Source organism: Alosa sapidissima, chromosome 22, assembly GCF_018492685.1.
Source record: "Alosa sapidissima isolate fAloSap1 chromosome 22, fAloSap1.pri, whole genome shotgun sequence".
NCBI lineage: Eukaryota > Metazoa > Chordata > Actinopteri > Clupeiformes > Clupeidae > Alosa > Alosa sapidissima.
This window is the reverse complement of record NC_055978.1, coordinates 28,815,664-28,831,658: the sequence shown is the minus strand read 5'-3', so window position 1 is coordinate 28,831,658 and position 15,995 is coordinate 28,815,664. Positions and strand designations below refer to the sequence as shown.

At 39.7% G+C, this 15,995-nt stretch overlaps 1 protein-coding gene and 1 long non-coding RNA gene across 7 annotated transcripts in view; one reads left to right on the top strand and one right to left on the bottom strand.

Moving 5' to 3' along the window:
- Positions 1-2,070: 2,070 nt before the first annotated feature.
- Positions 2,071-15,995, bottom strand: part of pparaa (peroxisome proliferator-activated receptor alpha a) — a 39,156-nt gene continuing 25,231 nt past the window's right edge. For 3 of the 6 annotated variants that reach the window (XM_042078002.1, XM_042078003.1, XM_042078006.1), the window contains 6 exons: positions 8,429-8,665; positions 7,602-7,756; positions 6,190-6,328; positions 3,744-3,943; positions 3,017-3,479; positions 2,071-2,645 (listed from right to left, as the gene is read on the bottom strand). In XM_042078002.1, the coding sequence (XP_041933936.1) occupies positions 2,401-2,645; positions 3,017-3,479; positions 3,744-3,943; positions 6,190-6,328; positions 7,602-7,756; positions 8,429-8,627 (1,401 nt within the window). In that variant the 5' untranslated portion in view covers positions 8,628-8,665 and the 3' untranslated portion in view covers positions 2,071-2,400. The other 3 variants (XM_042078005.1, XM_042078001.1, XM_042078004.1) reach the window with 3 other exon arrangements.
- On the top strand, positions 8,659-11,392 carry LOC121696903. The gene is made up of 2 exons (XR_006026354.1): positions 8,659-10,465; positions 10,645-11,392. It is a non-coding gene; the product is annotated as an uncharacterized LOC121696903 (long non-coding RNA).

Here is a 15,995-nt window from a genome sequence, read left to right as displayed (position 1 = left end):
AATCTTATTCATTTCGCGTTTTTGAACGGAGTGGGTTGATTTATGGCAATTAACTTGTAGAATTAGAGCTTGATGAAAATATACAGTATATACATAAAATATATGCAAAGTAGGCTACTCAGCGTTTATTTATGTGTAGGCCTTGACTTGGTGGAGTGCAAATTATAGCTACTCACCTTTTACTGTAGACCTATTCTATATGTTATGTCTGTGTCAGAGTAACCAGAGTGCCAGTGCCACCTGAACCTATCGATGGCCTTGTGAGTCTGCTATATGTGTGACTACCGGTATGTGTATGTATGTTTGTGTAGCTACTGATGTGTTTTATTGTGTCTGTGCTGTAGCCTCTCGAGGACATTAAAGTCCCCAATCCCACATTGAGTGATGAATTGCCCATTATTGGAGCAATATTATAGCTTGTCAAATAGCAATAGGTTTCTAATTCACTAAGGGCTCAAAAACTGTCTGGACAACCTGTGTTTTCTCAGAACCATATCAGTGGCCATGTTGAGGAAATAGGCATATTATTCTGATTTCCCAAAAATGAACACAAGATGATACAGCAAAGATATTTTAATGATCACAACACCAATGTTACAGTCATATTACTTTAACTATTTGCACAGTGACTCTTTTTCCATCTAACACAGGGTCACTAAGGCAGGGGCCAACCTGAGGTTTTACTATGCCAGTAATCCCTGATAATCAATGTATAAAATTGTTGTTAATAAAATGCAAACATATTATACTTGTTAGAACTTTCTATATACATTATATGATTTTTTCCAGTGAATTAAACCATAAGAACCAACATACACCTGGGACTAAACACATTAGAAAAATACAGTATAATATAAAACCTGTTTAGCTTATTTTGCCTTTATTTATGTTGCTGATTTGTTGATATTGATGCTGTTATCAGGGGAATGGTAGGAGGTTTCATCAGATAAAGAATATCCATTTACTTTGGATTTTTCATTTCATTTACTATTACCCCAAAATTCTGGGGGGGGGGGGGGGGTAATACTCCCTCAATCATATCACAAAACTACAAAAACATCAGAGGTATATATTTGGAGTGACACATGATTTTGTTTAACTTTATAACATTTTGTTAGCAGTATGTGTTAGACAAAATTATAATTAAAACCAAGTTTGACTTAGCCTTCATAGTTGGACACAATGTATAAAAAAGGCCTACCACTGATTAGGTGACAAGCAATGTCAAAAAGAACCATAATGACACCAAAAAGACCCTTACGTGACAAGCAATGTCAAAAAGAACCATAATGACACCAAAAAGACCCTTACGAAAATTCATTCATCAATATTAAAAGCCAGTCTCCATATTATTTATCAACAGGCATAAATAATCCTGACATTGATTAGTGATCTTTTTGGAGTGATACAATAGCTGTATGTATTATTTACAGATGAAGTTATTTCCATTATTTAACAAAGTGAGGTAAGAGTTGGTAAAAGGCTTGTTATTGGCTAAAACTTTTAACACACAATGAAACATGAAACAATCTCTTCTAAAATGGATGATGGAAAACATTACCACAATCCCATTGAATCAGTTCCTTATTTTTCATATAACATTATTCACAGTCAAAAATGTATTTGTGTTTTTCAACCTACTCATCAGAAGTGCTTTCTGTGCTTTTCAATCATTTCTGTACGTGGATCTCCTTAACAAAAAAAGGCACAATGTTTTAGCTTTAACAGCAGACATGTGGCCAGTGTCCCATGTTGAAATAGTTGCACGGTAACCACCAGGCAAGTTTACACTGCTTCTGGTCACTGGTGGCTGCATCAGGCAAATGTATTCATCCCAACAATCCCTTTATACAACGTATACAACAATCCCTTTATCCCTGCTGTTACTTGGATATTCCCACAGACACAACCGTGGCCCACTGGTTAGCACTCTGGACTTGTAATCGGAGGGTTGCCGGTTCGAGCCCCGACCAGTGGGCCACGGCTGAAATGCCCTTGAGCAAGTCACCTAACCCCTCACTGCTGCCGCTGTTGTTGCAGGCAGCTCACTGCGCCGGGATTAGTGTGTGCTGTGTTTCACTAATTCACGGATTGGGTTAAATGCAGAGACCAAATTTCCCTCACGGGATCAAAAGAGTATATATACTTAAAACTATATATTTTTTGCATAGGCCTAAATAACAAGCAAAATCTGTTCCTGCAGGAACCAGTACTCTTACCAGCAATTCTCTGATCTCCACCAACAGCGACTGTGGCTATATTAAGGCGGCTGTACTTTTCAGCTCTCCACCACCACTCATGACACCAAACTTTAGACTGCTCTCCACAAACCACCAAGGCCCCAGAAGTCCTCCCTGGACGATATCCCCCCAGATCTCACTCTGAGATGTAAGGCCATGCTTAATACATGTCTTTGTAAATCTCCTGAAGCAGCGGGTGCAAAGAGGCATCTTCTGTCTTCTTAATCTCCTGTACTAGACAAGCGTGCTCAGTCACAAGCTGCCGAAGGTCTGCCAGTTTCTGCAACAGCTTGGGGAAAAGGAATGTGTCATCTGGATGGTTGGCCAGCAGATGGAGCCGCAGTGCATGAATAATATTTTCCTGGATGCATTCAATGTGCGACACATTGCCCAGGCCTGGTCTGTCTGAGAGGATAAACAGAGATAACATACATGTTGAAAGACTTGACAACAAAGTACTTGACTTGATATACTGAAGTATAGCTATAAAAGCTATGCACTTTGGCTCAACTTGTTCTACAACATTTGGCATTATTGCCTATAGCGACCACCATTTAGTTTTTTAAGTGTTCCATATAGGCCTACCATAAAACGTCTCATCACATACAACTCATCAAATACTGCATATTTATGTTGCTTGTTAAGGGTTTATAGTGAAATGAAATCCCATCAAATATTTTTGAGGTTTATCATTTTCAATCACCATGCGAAGTGCAGTTTATAACATTACTCACTAGGCTATTAAAGAGTAATTTATTTTTTCTGGTCTACAGTACCTCCACAACAGATGATAGTTCCTACAAATAAAGCCAGGTCACTGTCATCTAGCTCCAGGGCATTGAATTTCGTGGCAAACTGGAACTTGGGCTCCATCATGTCGCTGAAGGGTCGGCGCAAACTCTTGAGGAACTCGCGCGTGATGAAGCCTCTGCCCTGCGCGACCAGCAGCCCGTCCTTGTTCATGCAGGAGGCCAGCAGGGCGAAGAGCGCCTCGTGTACTCCGTACTTCAGCAAAGTCACCTGGTCATTCAGGTCAAGCTCCTGGAAGCCTGGCACAGCCTTGGCAAACTCTGTGAGTTCAGTGACCGTCTCCACGGACGTGCACTGGCAACAGTGGAAGAGCCGACCCTCTGCCTGGCGCTGCAAAAGGCCGACCGCGTCTACGCTGCCTCCAAAAAGCTGGATCAGCAACGTCTTTTCTGCCAGCTGCAGAGTGTCCATGTCATGTATGACAAACGGCTTCCAAAAAAGAAAAAGAAAACATTAGGATAATGAAATGGGGAACTAAGTTGATGAGGTTGTGAGCATGTTTGTAAGACTTTTATATCAGTAAAGTGTGGAGAAGGAGGAGGAACTCTTTAGCTACCACTAGTTTATTTAAATATCCTTCACTGAAGGGATAATTGGGAGACATTTCTCTTACTCCTCCTTCCAAGGCCTGCATTTGAAACTAACTAGCAGACTTACATGTAATGAAGTGTGTGCACACTAGGGAGTATTTACCGGTGCACTGGTCTTGCCAGTGAGAAAAACTCTGGCTTTGGCTTTATTCATGGGGAAGTGCTTCAAGTAAGCCGCATGGATCAGTCGAATGAGAGCCTTCACATCAGCCAGCTGAGGCTCCACATACTGCTTCTCTCCAGTCTCCAGCTCAGCTTTCAGTTTCAACTTCTCTGACTGGGGCATCCGCCCAAAACGGATAGCTAAAATCAACCACAGTACACACATTAGTTAGTGATTACGTCCTGATGTTACTCTAAGTTACACCATGTTTTCTGCCCATTGTATTCAAAATGGTGTTCCTGTTGTTGTAATTGTAACATATATAATAATGCACTCTGCTCCGGGTTTAGTTTAGTCTTTGCGGAATCTTCTGACCTAGCTTAAGCATAGATCTAGTGAGTTGTACTTATTGCACAAGCCATGGGTAAATACATTCAAATTGCCTGCAGGGGTCAAGGTCTGCTGGTTATTAGGGTAAAACATTATTTTTTGACACACACACACACACACACAAACACACACACACACACACACACACACACACTAATTGAGCCCTGGGTGAGATATTGTGGTTAAAGTCCAAGCACACATCCATCCACATCCATGTCAGCGGAAACAACTGGACAAATTTCTGATTGCATAGGCGACACTCACACCACTAAAACTATTCTGAACCATAATGTGTGTGATTCAATTCAGTCACATAAAGATCCTAACATAAAACACGAGCAAGTGCATACCCCATAAAACTCAAGTCCTACACAGTGAACATTTAGCTCCTTTCATTGGTTTCTGTTCACCCACAGTTTTATGCCTTCAACATTGTAAATAGAGTACTGTAAACTACATTTTATAAACAATGTTTATATATGTAAGCCACCTTAAAGTTTGGTTACTAAGACCATAACCAGAGAGGGTTAAAGCGGAGCTAGTAATCAAGGATCTTTGCCATAACTTTAGTTTTAGAATGGTTTGAGTACAATAAATATTTTAATATATAAATATGAATAAATAGAATAAATATGACGAAGTAGCAAGAACAAGAAGCTGAGTTTACATGATTATATGTATTTCTTTTTCATTCTTTTTTTGGTCTGCTTGAAAGTGCAGGTATTCTAAAATACTTTTATTGTGGTATAGTCATCTCCTAGGTGACGGGTTTGTTTTTCACTCTCGAGACTCCACTTGAATGAAATTGATTAGACGTTACTGATAATCCTCTTAAGAAAAATAATACTATCTTTATCTAACTATTATCTAACCTTTTCTAAATCTATCTATTGTATTGAATCGTCTTACCTTTCCTTATCTATTTTTCTACGGATTGTTGAAGACCTGTGTTGTTTGAATCTCGAACTCCGGTGAGTTAAAATACTCTGCTAGCATCCTGCAAGCGAGTGATTAGCACCGTTAGCTGATAGTGCATTTCAATAGGGTGATTAGCATGCTAGAAAACTGAGCTAACTAATTAAAAACCAATCGGAGATATGTTTTATTTGATTGTCCTTGATATTGTCTTTACGTATGTTTTTGAGTAATACAGAAGTTGTTAATGAATATATTGAATTACATGATTTTAAATATATGACCGTTGGTAGTAACAAACTCCTAAGAGATAGGAGACGTTAATATTAGAATGTTTAGAGGTGCGCGCACAGTAGTAGCTAGCCTGTGTGTGAGTGAGAACGGCACCTCTTCTCTCTCATTACCAGCGACGCTAACGTCGTAGTTGTGCCTAGCTAAGTTAATAGGACTTAATTGAACTGAAACTGTAGTTGAATTGGAATTTAATGATATCTTACGACTTTGATATTTAATATATATCCTTAATTGTATTCTCAAACTGCTGATTGTTTTTTTTATGTACACTGGAACACTGGATGGCGAGTCAGTCCCCTTGGATCGATTGAACTGTTCTACCCTTTCATACTGGATAACCAACCCCTTGAACTGCCCTTTCATACTGGATAACCAACTGGATAACCAACCCCTTGGATCTGTTCCCTGGATACAGATAAGCCTTCACACATACACTGACATTGTACACTCACACCACCTTACCCGGGTATTTCTTTTCTTTTGGACATTTGAGTTTTTAACTATTGATTTGATACTTTGCATTTTTAAGAGCTCTTTTATTATTTTATAGGGTTTTGTATTAATTTACTATTTATTTTCTATTTACTAATATTTCCTCTTCTTTTCTCTTAGAGAAAATATATTCTTGCATTTAATAAACCTGCATTATTTATTTATAACATTTTACATACTGGTGTCCTTGTCAATTTACTCCCCCCTTAATGCCAAACCTAGAACTGGCCTAAACTTAACAGTAACCCATAGAAGCACCTCCTTTTACTTTAAAGTACATTTTTAGAGCAGAGGGGTGCTACATATATATACCATAGAAACAATCACCTGAAATGTCAGGTTTTACTTTGCTTACCATTGTGGGACATGCCAACTGAAAGGCACTTGTGGAATCGGCAGTACTGACATTTGTTACGGTTTTTCTTCTGGATCTTGCAATTTCGCTCACATTTGTCGTATTCCAACTTAAGGCGTATGGTCCTCCTGAAGAAGCCCTGTGAACCATTAGTAAAGAGGAGGGAGTGTAGGGTTAGTATGCACAGACGCTAGCTATTGTGCTCATTATCAGTAGGCTAGCATAAGAAACTGTAGAGATAAGTTTAAATATGAACTTTGACAACAAGACTGCATCAGAGGAAAAAACAGCTTATGGAGAGGATCTTACCAAAGAGTATATTTACTTTTGTCTGGGGTTGAAGTAGCAAAACATAGATATAATAGAATTTACAAGTGAAATAACATCCGCCATGCAAAGTAGATAATGAATGTGTGCCTCCTCCATTAATACTTGACTGACACAAACATCAAAAGATCAATTTAAGTGTTTGTGTTTTTCAATAATTACACTCACATGAGGTCAAATGGAAACTTAAAATCCATGTTGTAAATAAACATATGACAATATCCATCAATGCCCAACCCTCCCTCCCTCCCTCCCACACACGCACACACACAGGGGCCATTTAAAGCTTAAGCTGTGAGCTGTTGATATGTATGCAAAGGGTCAGTATTTTAGGCATCTCTGTTACTACATAGCCCTGTTGGGAGCCACCCAGCACATGTCTGTAAATGGAAACATCCATAAAACACACTCCTGTCGTAGTGTTCAAGATCTTCCCGGAGACATGTGACACCTTATGACATACTGTTTCTGTAGCTGAGAATACATTGGTATGAATCTCAAGATGACAGAGAAGGTTGAAGCAATCATCCCAGCGCATCGGTTTTGAAATTGGTATATGAGTCTTCCCTTTCCAACCATTCTGTCACAGTGCTTGTCCCAGAAAATAGCCCAATGAATGCTCTTTCAGTGGCTCTAGGCCTCAGGTCACAGAGGTTATGCAAAAGACTGGGGGAGTTGAACAGACTCAGCCAATGAAAACCCCTGACTACCCGGTCTCTGTAGAAACATGGATTTCCTCACAGGAATTTCCAACCATTTTTGACAGTTTTATGACCCTCAAAATATTTCTTCTTCACAGCAAATAGCCAGATGGGAGTTATTGTGATATTCCTTCCCTGTCCATGGCAGTCGGGTCAGATGAACAAAGCGTGCATACTGAGGAAGAGGAGTAACACGATGATGTTGATGATGATCCACCTCTTGATGTGGCAACGCGACATCAGTTTGGTCTGTACTCATGGATGGGCTCCAAGCAGGGGAGAGGTTAAAGAGCAGCCACTCAGAGGCATCTGTGTCCTTCGCATGACATTCCCCTTGTGAGTGAGTGAATAGGAGGGTGGGTGTACTTGTGTGAGTATTCTAACCTTGCATCCCTCACATGCGTGGACCCCATAGTGGAAGCCTGAGGCACGATCAGCACAAACGCGGCACTCCAGGTTTAGAGGGCTAGAGGACACCTCATCTCCGGTCACTATTCCAAACACCACAGAGGTCGGACTGGACGCTGGTGTTAAAAAATCTGAGGAGCAAGCAGAAATACCAGGGCTAATCATTATTGCAAAACCATTGTATACATAGAGTATAACACTTACACTCGGCGTACACCAAATGCTAAAAGTTGGCTAATGACGACTAATTTAATGCTGTAGCCTACTTCAGAGTGTAAAACCCAAACTTTCAAGTATATTGGATATCTACATGCAATAAAAATATAATATAATATGGAATTCTATGATTTATAATGAATTGTGCAAATGGTGAATGGACTCCAAACACTCAAATTTCATGCCTCAAATTCACACACACGCACACACACACACACACACATAGCGGAGGTCCCCTTGCAAGGCTGTAACCTGCACATTGGGAACTGCATCACACACTGTACCATTAGTCTACGCAACTAGCAAAGGGGAAATGTCCCATGGCATGGAATAGAAAATCTTAAGCAAATAGCTTTCAGAAGTGTGAAAGAGTGCCCAAATACATATTGGTCATGATGTATTATAACAGACTGAAGAAGTGATGGAACGTCAGAAATGTCTTTCATAAGCAGAGTTGATTGGTACAAAACAAACCATGTGGGATTCTAGCATTCTGTTATCATTAATTAGGCTCAAGCCTATGGAGTGATTCTCAAGAGTGATTTCTCATCTAACTCGTGATATGGGTGAATCAGTCAGCAGGTTACCTAATGCAGTAGAACACTCGGATCCTGTACTTGAAGACTTGTGCTCATGGATATCAAAGCTGTTGAAAGAATCATCTTCCACTGACTGAGAGAGATCTTCTAGCTCCCCCAAGTCCTGGATAAGGTCCCCGCACAGAGGACTTACCAGGACCGAGTCTCCAATAGAGGACGGACTGTAGGGACTCGGCATGTCGACCATGGTGGTGAACCATGCCAAGCACTGAATCCTTCATGAGACTAAAAAAGAACAAGTGTATACAGTTAAACTGATTGAAAAATACAAATTGATTATCTTCTTAGAGGTAGAATACAAGTTATGTAGAGTCATTCATGTCCTTCAAACTGTTTATTGATACCAGAAGAATATAAACCTGCTTCAGTCTAGTCTGTAGTCTCTTTTCAGGTCAGAATTAATAATTTCAGCCAAAAATAAAAATGACATTTAATTTGTAATTCTTTTCAATTAAATGAAATAGATTAGAATGCCTTTATTGACACTGCACAGCTATACAATAACATTTAGAGCCTCTCCCTGAATGGTACATACAGCACAGACACTACATAGAATCTTCAAACAGATTCAAATTTCCAGCATTAACTCCTACTAAAATTATGGCTATGATTTTCTTCTAAACCCAAGTTTGTTCTACACGCAACATTTAAAAAGTTTGCACTACAAAACAAAAGTAGAGTAAAACGTCTGGAAAGTTAAAAAGCCAGGAAATTAGTATTGCTTAGCAAAGTTCTAGTTAAATTAAAAAAGAGCGGAAATTACATTTTTTAAGAAACTTGTGCCTTCTCAGGTTCGCCAGGGCCCAGTGAAGGTAAATATCCTTGACCTGTATATGAAGGGGCTCTACATGTGCTCACCTCCTTTATGGTGTAAACACTGAAGTGGCTATCACATCACCTTATCACACAATGCTCAGTTTTGGCCTCTTGCTTACTCACGGGCCAAAGAGCAAGTTACTGGCTAACAGAGAGGACAATAAAATACAGTCGTTGTTTTTGAATACAGGAGCTTTAGGTAATTTCTTTTATTTTACAGGTCAAACATATCTGTTGGTTCATTGTACTCTACTCTACTCTAAACCACCTTCTGTAAACCAATTGTATACTGCTGTCTACACTGCACTATATTTCTTGTCCTGTCTATGCACCACCTGTCTATACTTTGTACACATTGCTGTTTTCTGCCTTTTTGGACTTCTGGTTAGACACAAACTGCATTTCGTTGTCTTTGTACTTGTACTCTGCACAATGACAATAAAGTTAATCTAATCTAACCTAATCTCATCTAATCTAAATTGTTGTTTTCAGATCAGCTTTCATAGTGTCTGTAAGTGAATCAAACACATACTGCATGCTGAAATGAAGATACTCAATTCATGTGGCATCATGTAGATTTGCTTGTCAGCACACTCATAGCAGATATGTGGTTGGAGAGTGATGATGAGCAACACAATATTTGTGGCCTACAGTCATCATCTTAGAGGCTGGCCGCCTTTGTTCACACCCAACAACACAGCTGCTATTTGTAAAGCAGAGAACATCTGTCAGGCCCATTATAGAGCTGTCCAGAACCTTCATCTCTAACTCCTCTGCTATTGGATAACAGCTTCAGATGACTAGGATAGTTATTTTGTATGTCTATGCAGTCACAATTGCAACTATTATCGCAAACACAGTTTTTGAGATGTGTTTTGTTGGAGTGTTGAATGGAAACACATACAGTGTAGTCCGCTAACAATGTATGTTAATGCTGTGATGGGCCAAATCCTCTCTCTTTAGTTGTTTGACAAGTTTTTGTTTTATTTTCCAAAACACATTGCTGACCTGTCTAGATCTTGGCCTTGGAGCTTCACGGCAGTTTTACTCCGATCGCAAAGCTGCATTTCATTAAAAGTGAAACATCAATCTTACCCAACTGTTCACATCTGTTGGCCCCCAGATGGCATGAGGATGCCTGAGTCTAGTGAGCTCCCTAGAGAACAATTTCCCTTTTCTCAGGAATGTATCTATCCCTCACAAAACAAGGTGAGCTGAGATTCACACACCATACAGTAAGTTCTGCAACAATACTCGGGCAAGTTGACAATAGGGTAATAAATTCAAGCCCATTCTTATATAAATAGGAAAATCAAGAAATCACCGCAAAGCAATCCCTGACACTAAACACTCAGTATTATGCACTCTGCCTCGATTTGTTTCCACAGGTGACATAATAAAGCAGCACACTGGGAAAGACTAAGCTAACAGGAACTAAACTACAACAGAGCAATGCAGTTATGCAGCTAACTCCTAACAGAACATCTACTCACACAGAAGGCAAAGGGGGAACTTGACAAAATCGATCACAAGCCCATGGCAGTTATTCTTCAAAAAGATAACTATGGAGTGATTTAAAGGAAGCTCAGTCCACTATTTTCCTCCATTTCATTCTTCACGATCCTGTTGAAAACCAAGCCAATTCAAATTCAGAGGAGTGCAGGCATTATACAATAAAGCACTGTTTTGTTTTTTTCAGCATGTATCAGCTGAAGGAGATCCTGTTCCATTTTGGCAACGGATGCTTGCTCAACACCCCCAACTACCCCCAACCTCAAACAGACAGAGCGGCCTACGTGCCTAAGAGGACGCTGACAGTGGAGGCCAGTGCAGAAGAAGACTGTGAAACTAATAAACACCCTCACCTGCCCACCAACCACTCCTTTCATTGTCCCCATCTCCTGGCGCGCCGGGTTTTTGCTCCCTGGAGAACAATAATCCGGGGCTGTCTTTTTGGAACAAGATGAGGGGGAAATTGGGACCGACCCAGAAATAGCTAAATTATCTGACAAGTCTACTAGGCAACTAAATCAGTCTGGCTTACATGGGGTCTTACAAGACTGGCGTGACTTGGAGGCTTATGATGACAATATAGACCCTTTCAACAATAAAAACAAAAACAATGCTTGAACGTTCTATTTGGTTCCCAATCTACTTCCTCTGCATTAAGATAACATAATATGGAATGTTAAAACGGAAGCCTTGTGGGGCCAACTATGATGCTGATAATGGAACTCTCTTGAAAGCTTCAAAAGCCATCCTAAAACATTACTGTGGCTGAACTGTTACATCAAATAATTGTTCTAGCAAGGTTAGGTTCAGTTCCCAAATCCACATACAGTACTGATAAGATGTACATGCTGACGTTGATGTCAGTCTTTCTGGATACAAACTGTACATAGTATATAAGTATAATATTCTCTTTGGATCCTGTGAGGGAAATTTGGTCTCTGCATTTATCCCAATCCGTGAATTAGTGAAACACACTCAGCACACAGTGAACACACAGTGAGGTGAAGCACACAGTAATCCCAACGCAGTGAGCTGCCTGCTACAGCGGCGCTCGGGGAGCAGTGACGGGTTGGGTGCCTTGCTCAAGTGCACTTCAGCCGTTCCAACTGGTCGGAGTTCGAACCGGCAACCCTCCGGTTACAAGTCTGAAGCGCTAACCAGTAGGCCACGGCTGTGGCCACGGTACATTTTTGTTCTACAGATATTCTGCTCCTTTAAGGAAGTGAAGACCTTCTACAGTTACAGTTTCCTTGAGCTGCACTTGAGAGAGTACTCTGTACATCCCCAACCGCCCACTGCGGTCTTCTGATGAGCGTCTGTTGCGTCGACCAGTCATAAACGCTAGGTCAAATTCAAGACTCTTTTCCTCAGTGGTTCCATGTTGGTGGAATGAGTTGCCCAGTGCTCTCTGTTCTTGTGATAGTTTTGGGTCGTTTAAGAGGGGTCTAAAGACATTCCTGTTCAACATGCACTTAGTTCATTAAGCGCTTCTTATGCGTTATGGTTTGTATAATATTGTTTTATTTCCATTAGGCTGTTGATTAATTTGACATTGTTGTTTACTATTGATATTCTCCTTAATGTAGTCTTACCATGTTATTGTTTTTATATTATTGATTGAATGAACATTATTGTTTTTATCTTTTTTTCTTCATTTTCATTGTTTATTTCATTAGGCTAATTGAATTGACATTGTTTATTACTGCAACATTTCAGTTTGGTCCCTGTTAAATTTAAGTATTGTATTGTTTTGTATTTGTATGTCGCTTTTGGACAAAAGCGTATCCATAACCATAATCATAACCATAACCATAACAAAACAAAGTAACCATTTTCAGTTTACACAGGCCACAAAAGCATCTTATCTTGAATGAGATGTATCCATGATGCATTAGATGTTTGGTTCATGTGGTTAACTGCTTTGCAATGTTGCAGGTAGTCGAAGTAATGAGGTTGAAAGTCAGACACCACAACCAAAAATACACACATGAAGTAATTTAGCTGTGTGCCCTGTATGTAACCCTGTGATTAATACACAGAATGTTTGATTCCAGCTATGAGCATATGTACAAGTGCAAAATTAGAGCTATTCTAGACAGACAAAGAAAACCGATATGTAATGGGACAGATTATGAACAGCATTTGCAACTGCTAAAGACCTTTGACAGTATCACTGTTCACATATACACACACGCACAAACACACACACACACGCACACACACACCTAACACACACACACACTCACAAACATACACACACACCTAACACACACACACACACACCTAACACACACACACATACACACACAACACACACACACATACAACACACACACCTAACACATACACACACACACTCGCATGCGCGCAAAAACTCTCTGATTCACCTTAACAGTCAACAACCCAATCACATAAGAACTAATCAACGGAGTTGAAAGTGGAGAGAGAAATCTAGGCTTACCTGACAGTTCACTTATGAGAAGACGACTATGGGTTTGGACCAAATAAATACACAAGCTCCACCAAGGGACAAAGTCCAAAATGACACACACTGCATGACCTGGCCTTCACAATGAACGAGATTATTTGGTGCATGGCCAATATTTGAGCTGTACTGTGAGCGATGAGCTGTGAGCATGAGATAAGACATTGTCTAAAGCTAAACAATCATACACATCCAGATGCTAAGGATAGGATGACCTCAGCTGACCCTTAAAGCTCACCCCATAAACATTTCTCCCAGGGCTGAGTCCAGTATAAAGGACAAACAATCCCATGAATACAAAATGTAGGCTTATTGGTTTCACAACATAGCATATCGATTCCAAGAATATAATAGGCCTATAAATTGGCCTTATAATGCTGGTTAATTATGCGTTACATTGAAAAGAACTTAATCAGAACACCATCAGCACAACTCAAGATTAGTATAAAACCTGGTACCTACACCAGTTAGATGTGTGGAATAAGCATCAGACACACTGTATCCAGCAGAAGACAGTAAAACGTTGGGTAGAGCACAAAAGGAAGTGTCAATCTAGTCAAAATGGTCTCACACCCTTATTGTAATGCTTGATCAAAAAACTTGTCAAAGCTATTCAAATTTTTAACTCTGACAATAACAATAATGTAAAGCCAAAATACTGATCATAGGAATCCGTTTTGAAGCTATTTGAGCATCCAAATTGGACAGTTTCACAGTTTTCTTGATTAGACATTCAGAGTCAGAGGTTGGGGGAGGTAGAGTTTCCATCATTTTCGATTATTGTATAGCAGAGTACAGTAATGAAAACACTCGTGTCTACAAAACAGACTGTAATTAAGTCAAACAAATGCACAGATTTAAAAATAACTTTTACATAATTCAGTTAAACTGACAACCAGGCTGGGCATGGAATCAGCAGCAGACCAGCTAGGCTATTCATTGCATTATTACGCAACATGTGAATGCACAATATTTCGTTTTTCGGCTGTTTCTGAAAATGTTTGCCATTAAATAGCCTACCGTGTAGAATTGGTTTGCATCGGTTCGGAGAATTGACATGCAGAATTAACATGTTTTATGTCTTCATATGTTACTTTCAATGAGTGTTATAAGCCCATATTTGTAAGACGGCGTGCATTACCATTTATCTAATAGCTTGTTACATAAGACAGAACACTGTTTAGGCATGTCTGTCTACCTTAAAGCCAGCTGACCAATCCAGATCTACCATACGACTCTTTGTTGCCTGCAGCGGTTGAATCAGGAGGAGGCCGAAATATTGAAAAGTCCACACACGTTTCTTCACCCACCAGTATCCTACTACTGCCAAAACGCGTTGGTGGTAGCGAACCGTGCCGTTTCGCTCCCGGACGTGACGCTCCAATGACACTACAGCATGCACACACCTCCTGACACACCTATAGTTTCAGCCAATAGAAATAAGTCTTTTTACTACGAAAGAACGATGTCCTATCCATGACGTCGATTCATTATGGCACACAGTTCACGATGTGAATTAATTCGTACTAGCCGATTTTGGAGCATGCACGAGCTGTGAGCTGCATGATGCGGGAAATCCTCATATCATAGTGTAGGTTGGAGGTTCTCAACCTTTTTGGAGCTAAGGCGCATCAAGGTTAAACCAAAACGCCAAGGCACACTGAGTTATGGTTATTGAGGCCAGGGAAGACAGACAGTTCATTAGATCAGTTCTTGAAACTGGGTCAGTAAAAAAGTTTTTTTTTTTTTTTTAAGGAAACCAGGATCTAATGAGCATCTTTGAGCATTGTCTACACAAATCTATAGCCAGGTTTAGTCATTGAGGCAAAGCATGTAGGAAAAAGGCTTATCCATTCCATATGCGTATAGCCTACACCACAGCCAATACTAATGTTATAGATACAATAATACATGTGTGATATCATAATGCTATAGATACAATAATAAACATGTGATACCATAATGCTATAGATACAATAATACACGTGTGATATCATAATAATAAACGTGTGATATCATAATGCTATAGATACAATAATAATGTGATATCATAATGCTATAGATACAATAATAATGTGATACCATAATGCTATAGTTACAATAATAAGCTCATTGTTTCTGAAAAAAGCCAACTGCATTCCCTCTAGCCTGAATGGATTCCCTCCACATATTCAGCTGCTACTTGTGGTAACTTGAACTCTAGTGCCACCCACTGTTCATAAACCTAGGGTGAAACACCAACCTTTTCCCAAAAAGTGTATCAAAACTCAATTAATGGTTAACACTCAAATGACAGGTTGTGTATACAGTTTGACTATTGCCCTGTATGTTGGAAGCACAAACATTTCTGTGAAAGGAAAGCTTGAGAGTCTGTGTCACGCTGAGCTGAAGCTGCTAAATGTCCATTTGGGTCAGAGTGCATATTTTATTTAGTGGACAAGCATCCATTTTAGCAACTGAGGAGGAGAACCACTGTTTCTTACAACAGACCTCACCATCACCCATGTGAACCTGCAGAGATCAGATGTCAGATTATTTCTGACATTCTTCATCAGTATCTATTAAACATTATTGTTTGATCTCAGAAACATCAGAAAAATAAAGATACATCAATACAGAACATTATTGTTTGATCTCAGAAACATCAGAAAAATATAGATCCATCAATAAAGATCCATCTCCAATGTATGCATGTATGCCTATAGTGAGGATGATAGGTCAGATGAATTTGTATGATGAGAG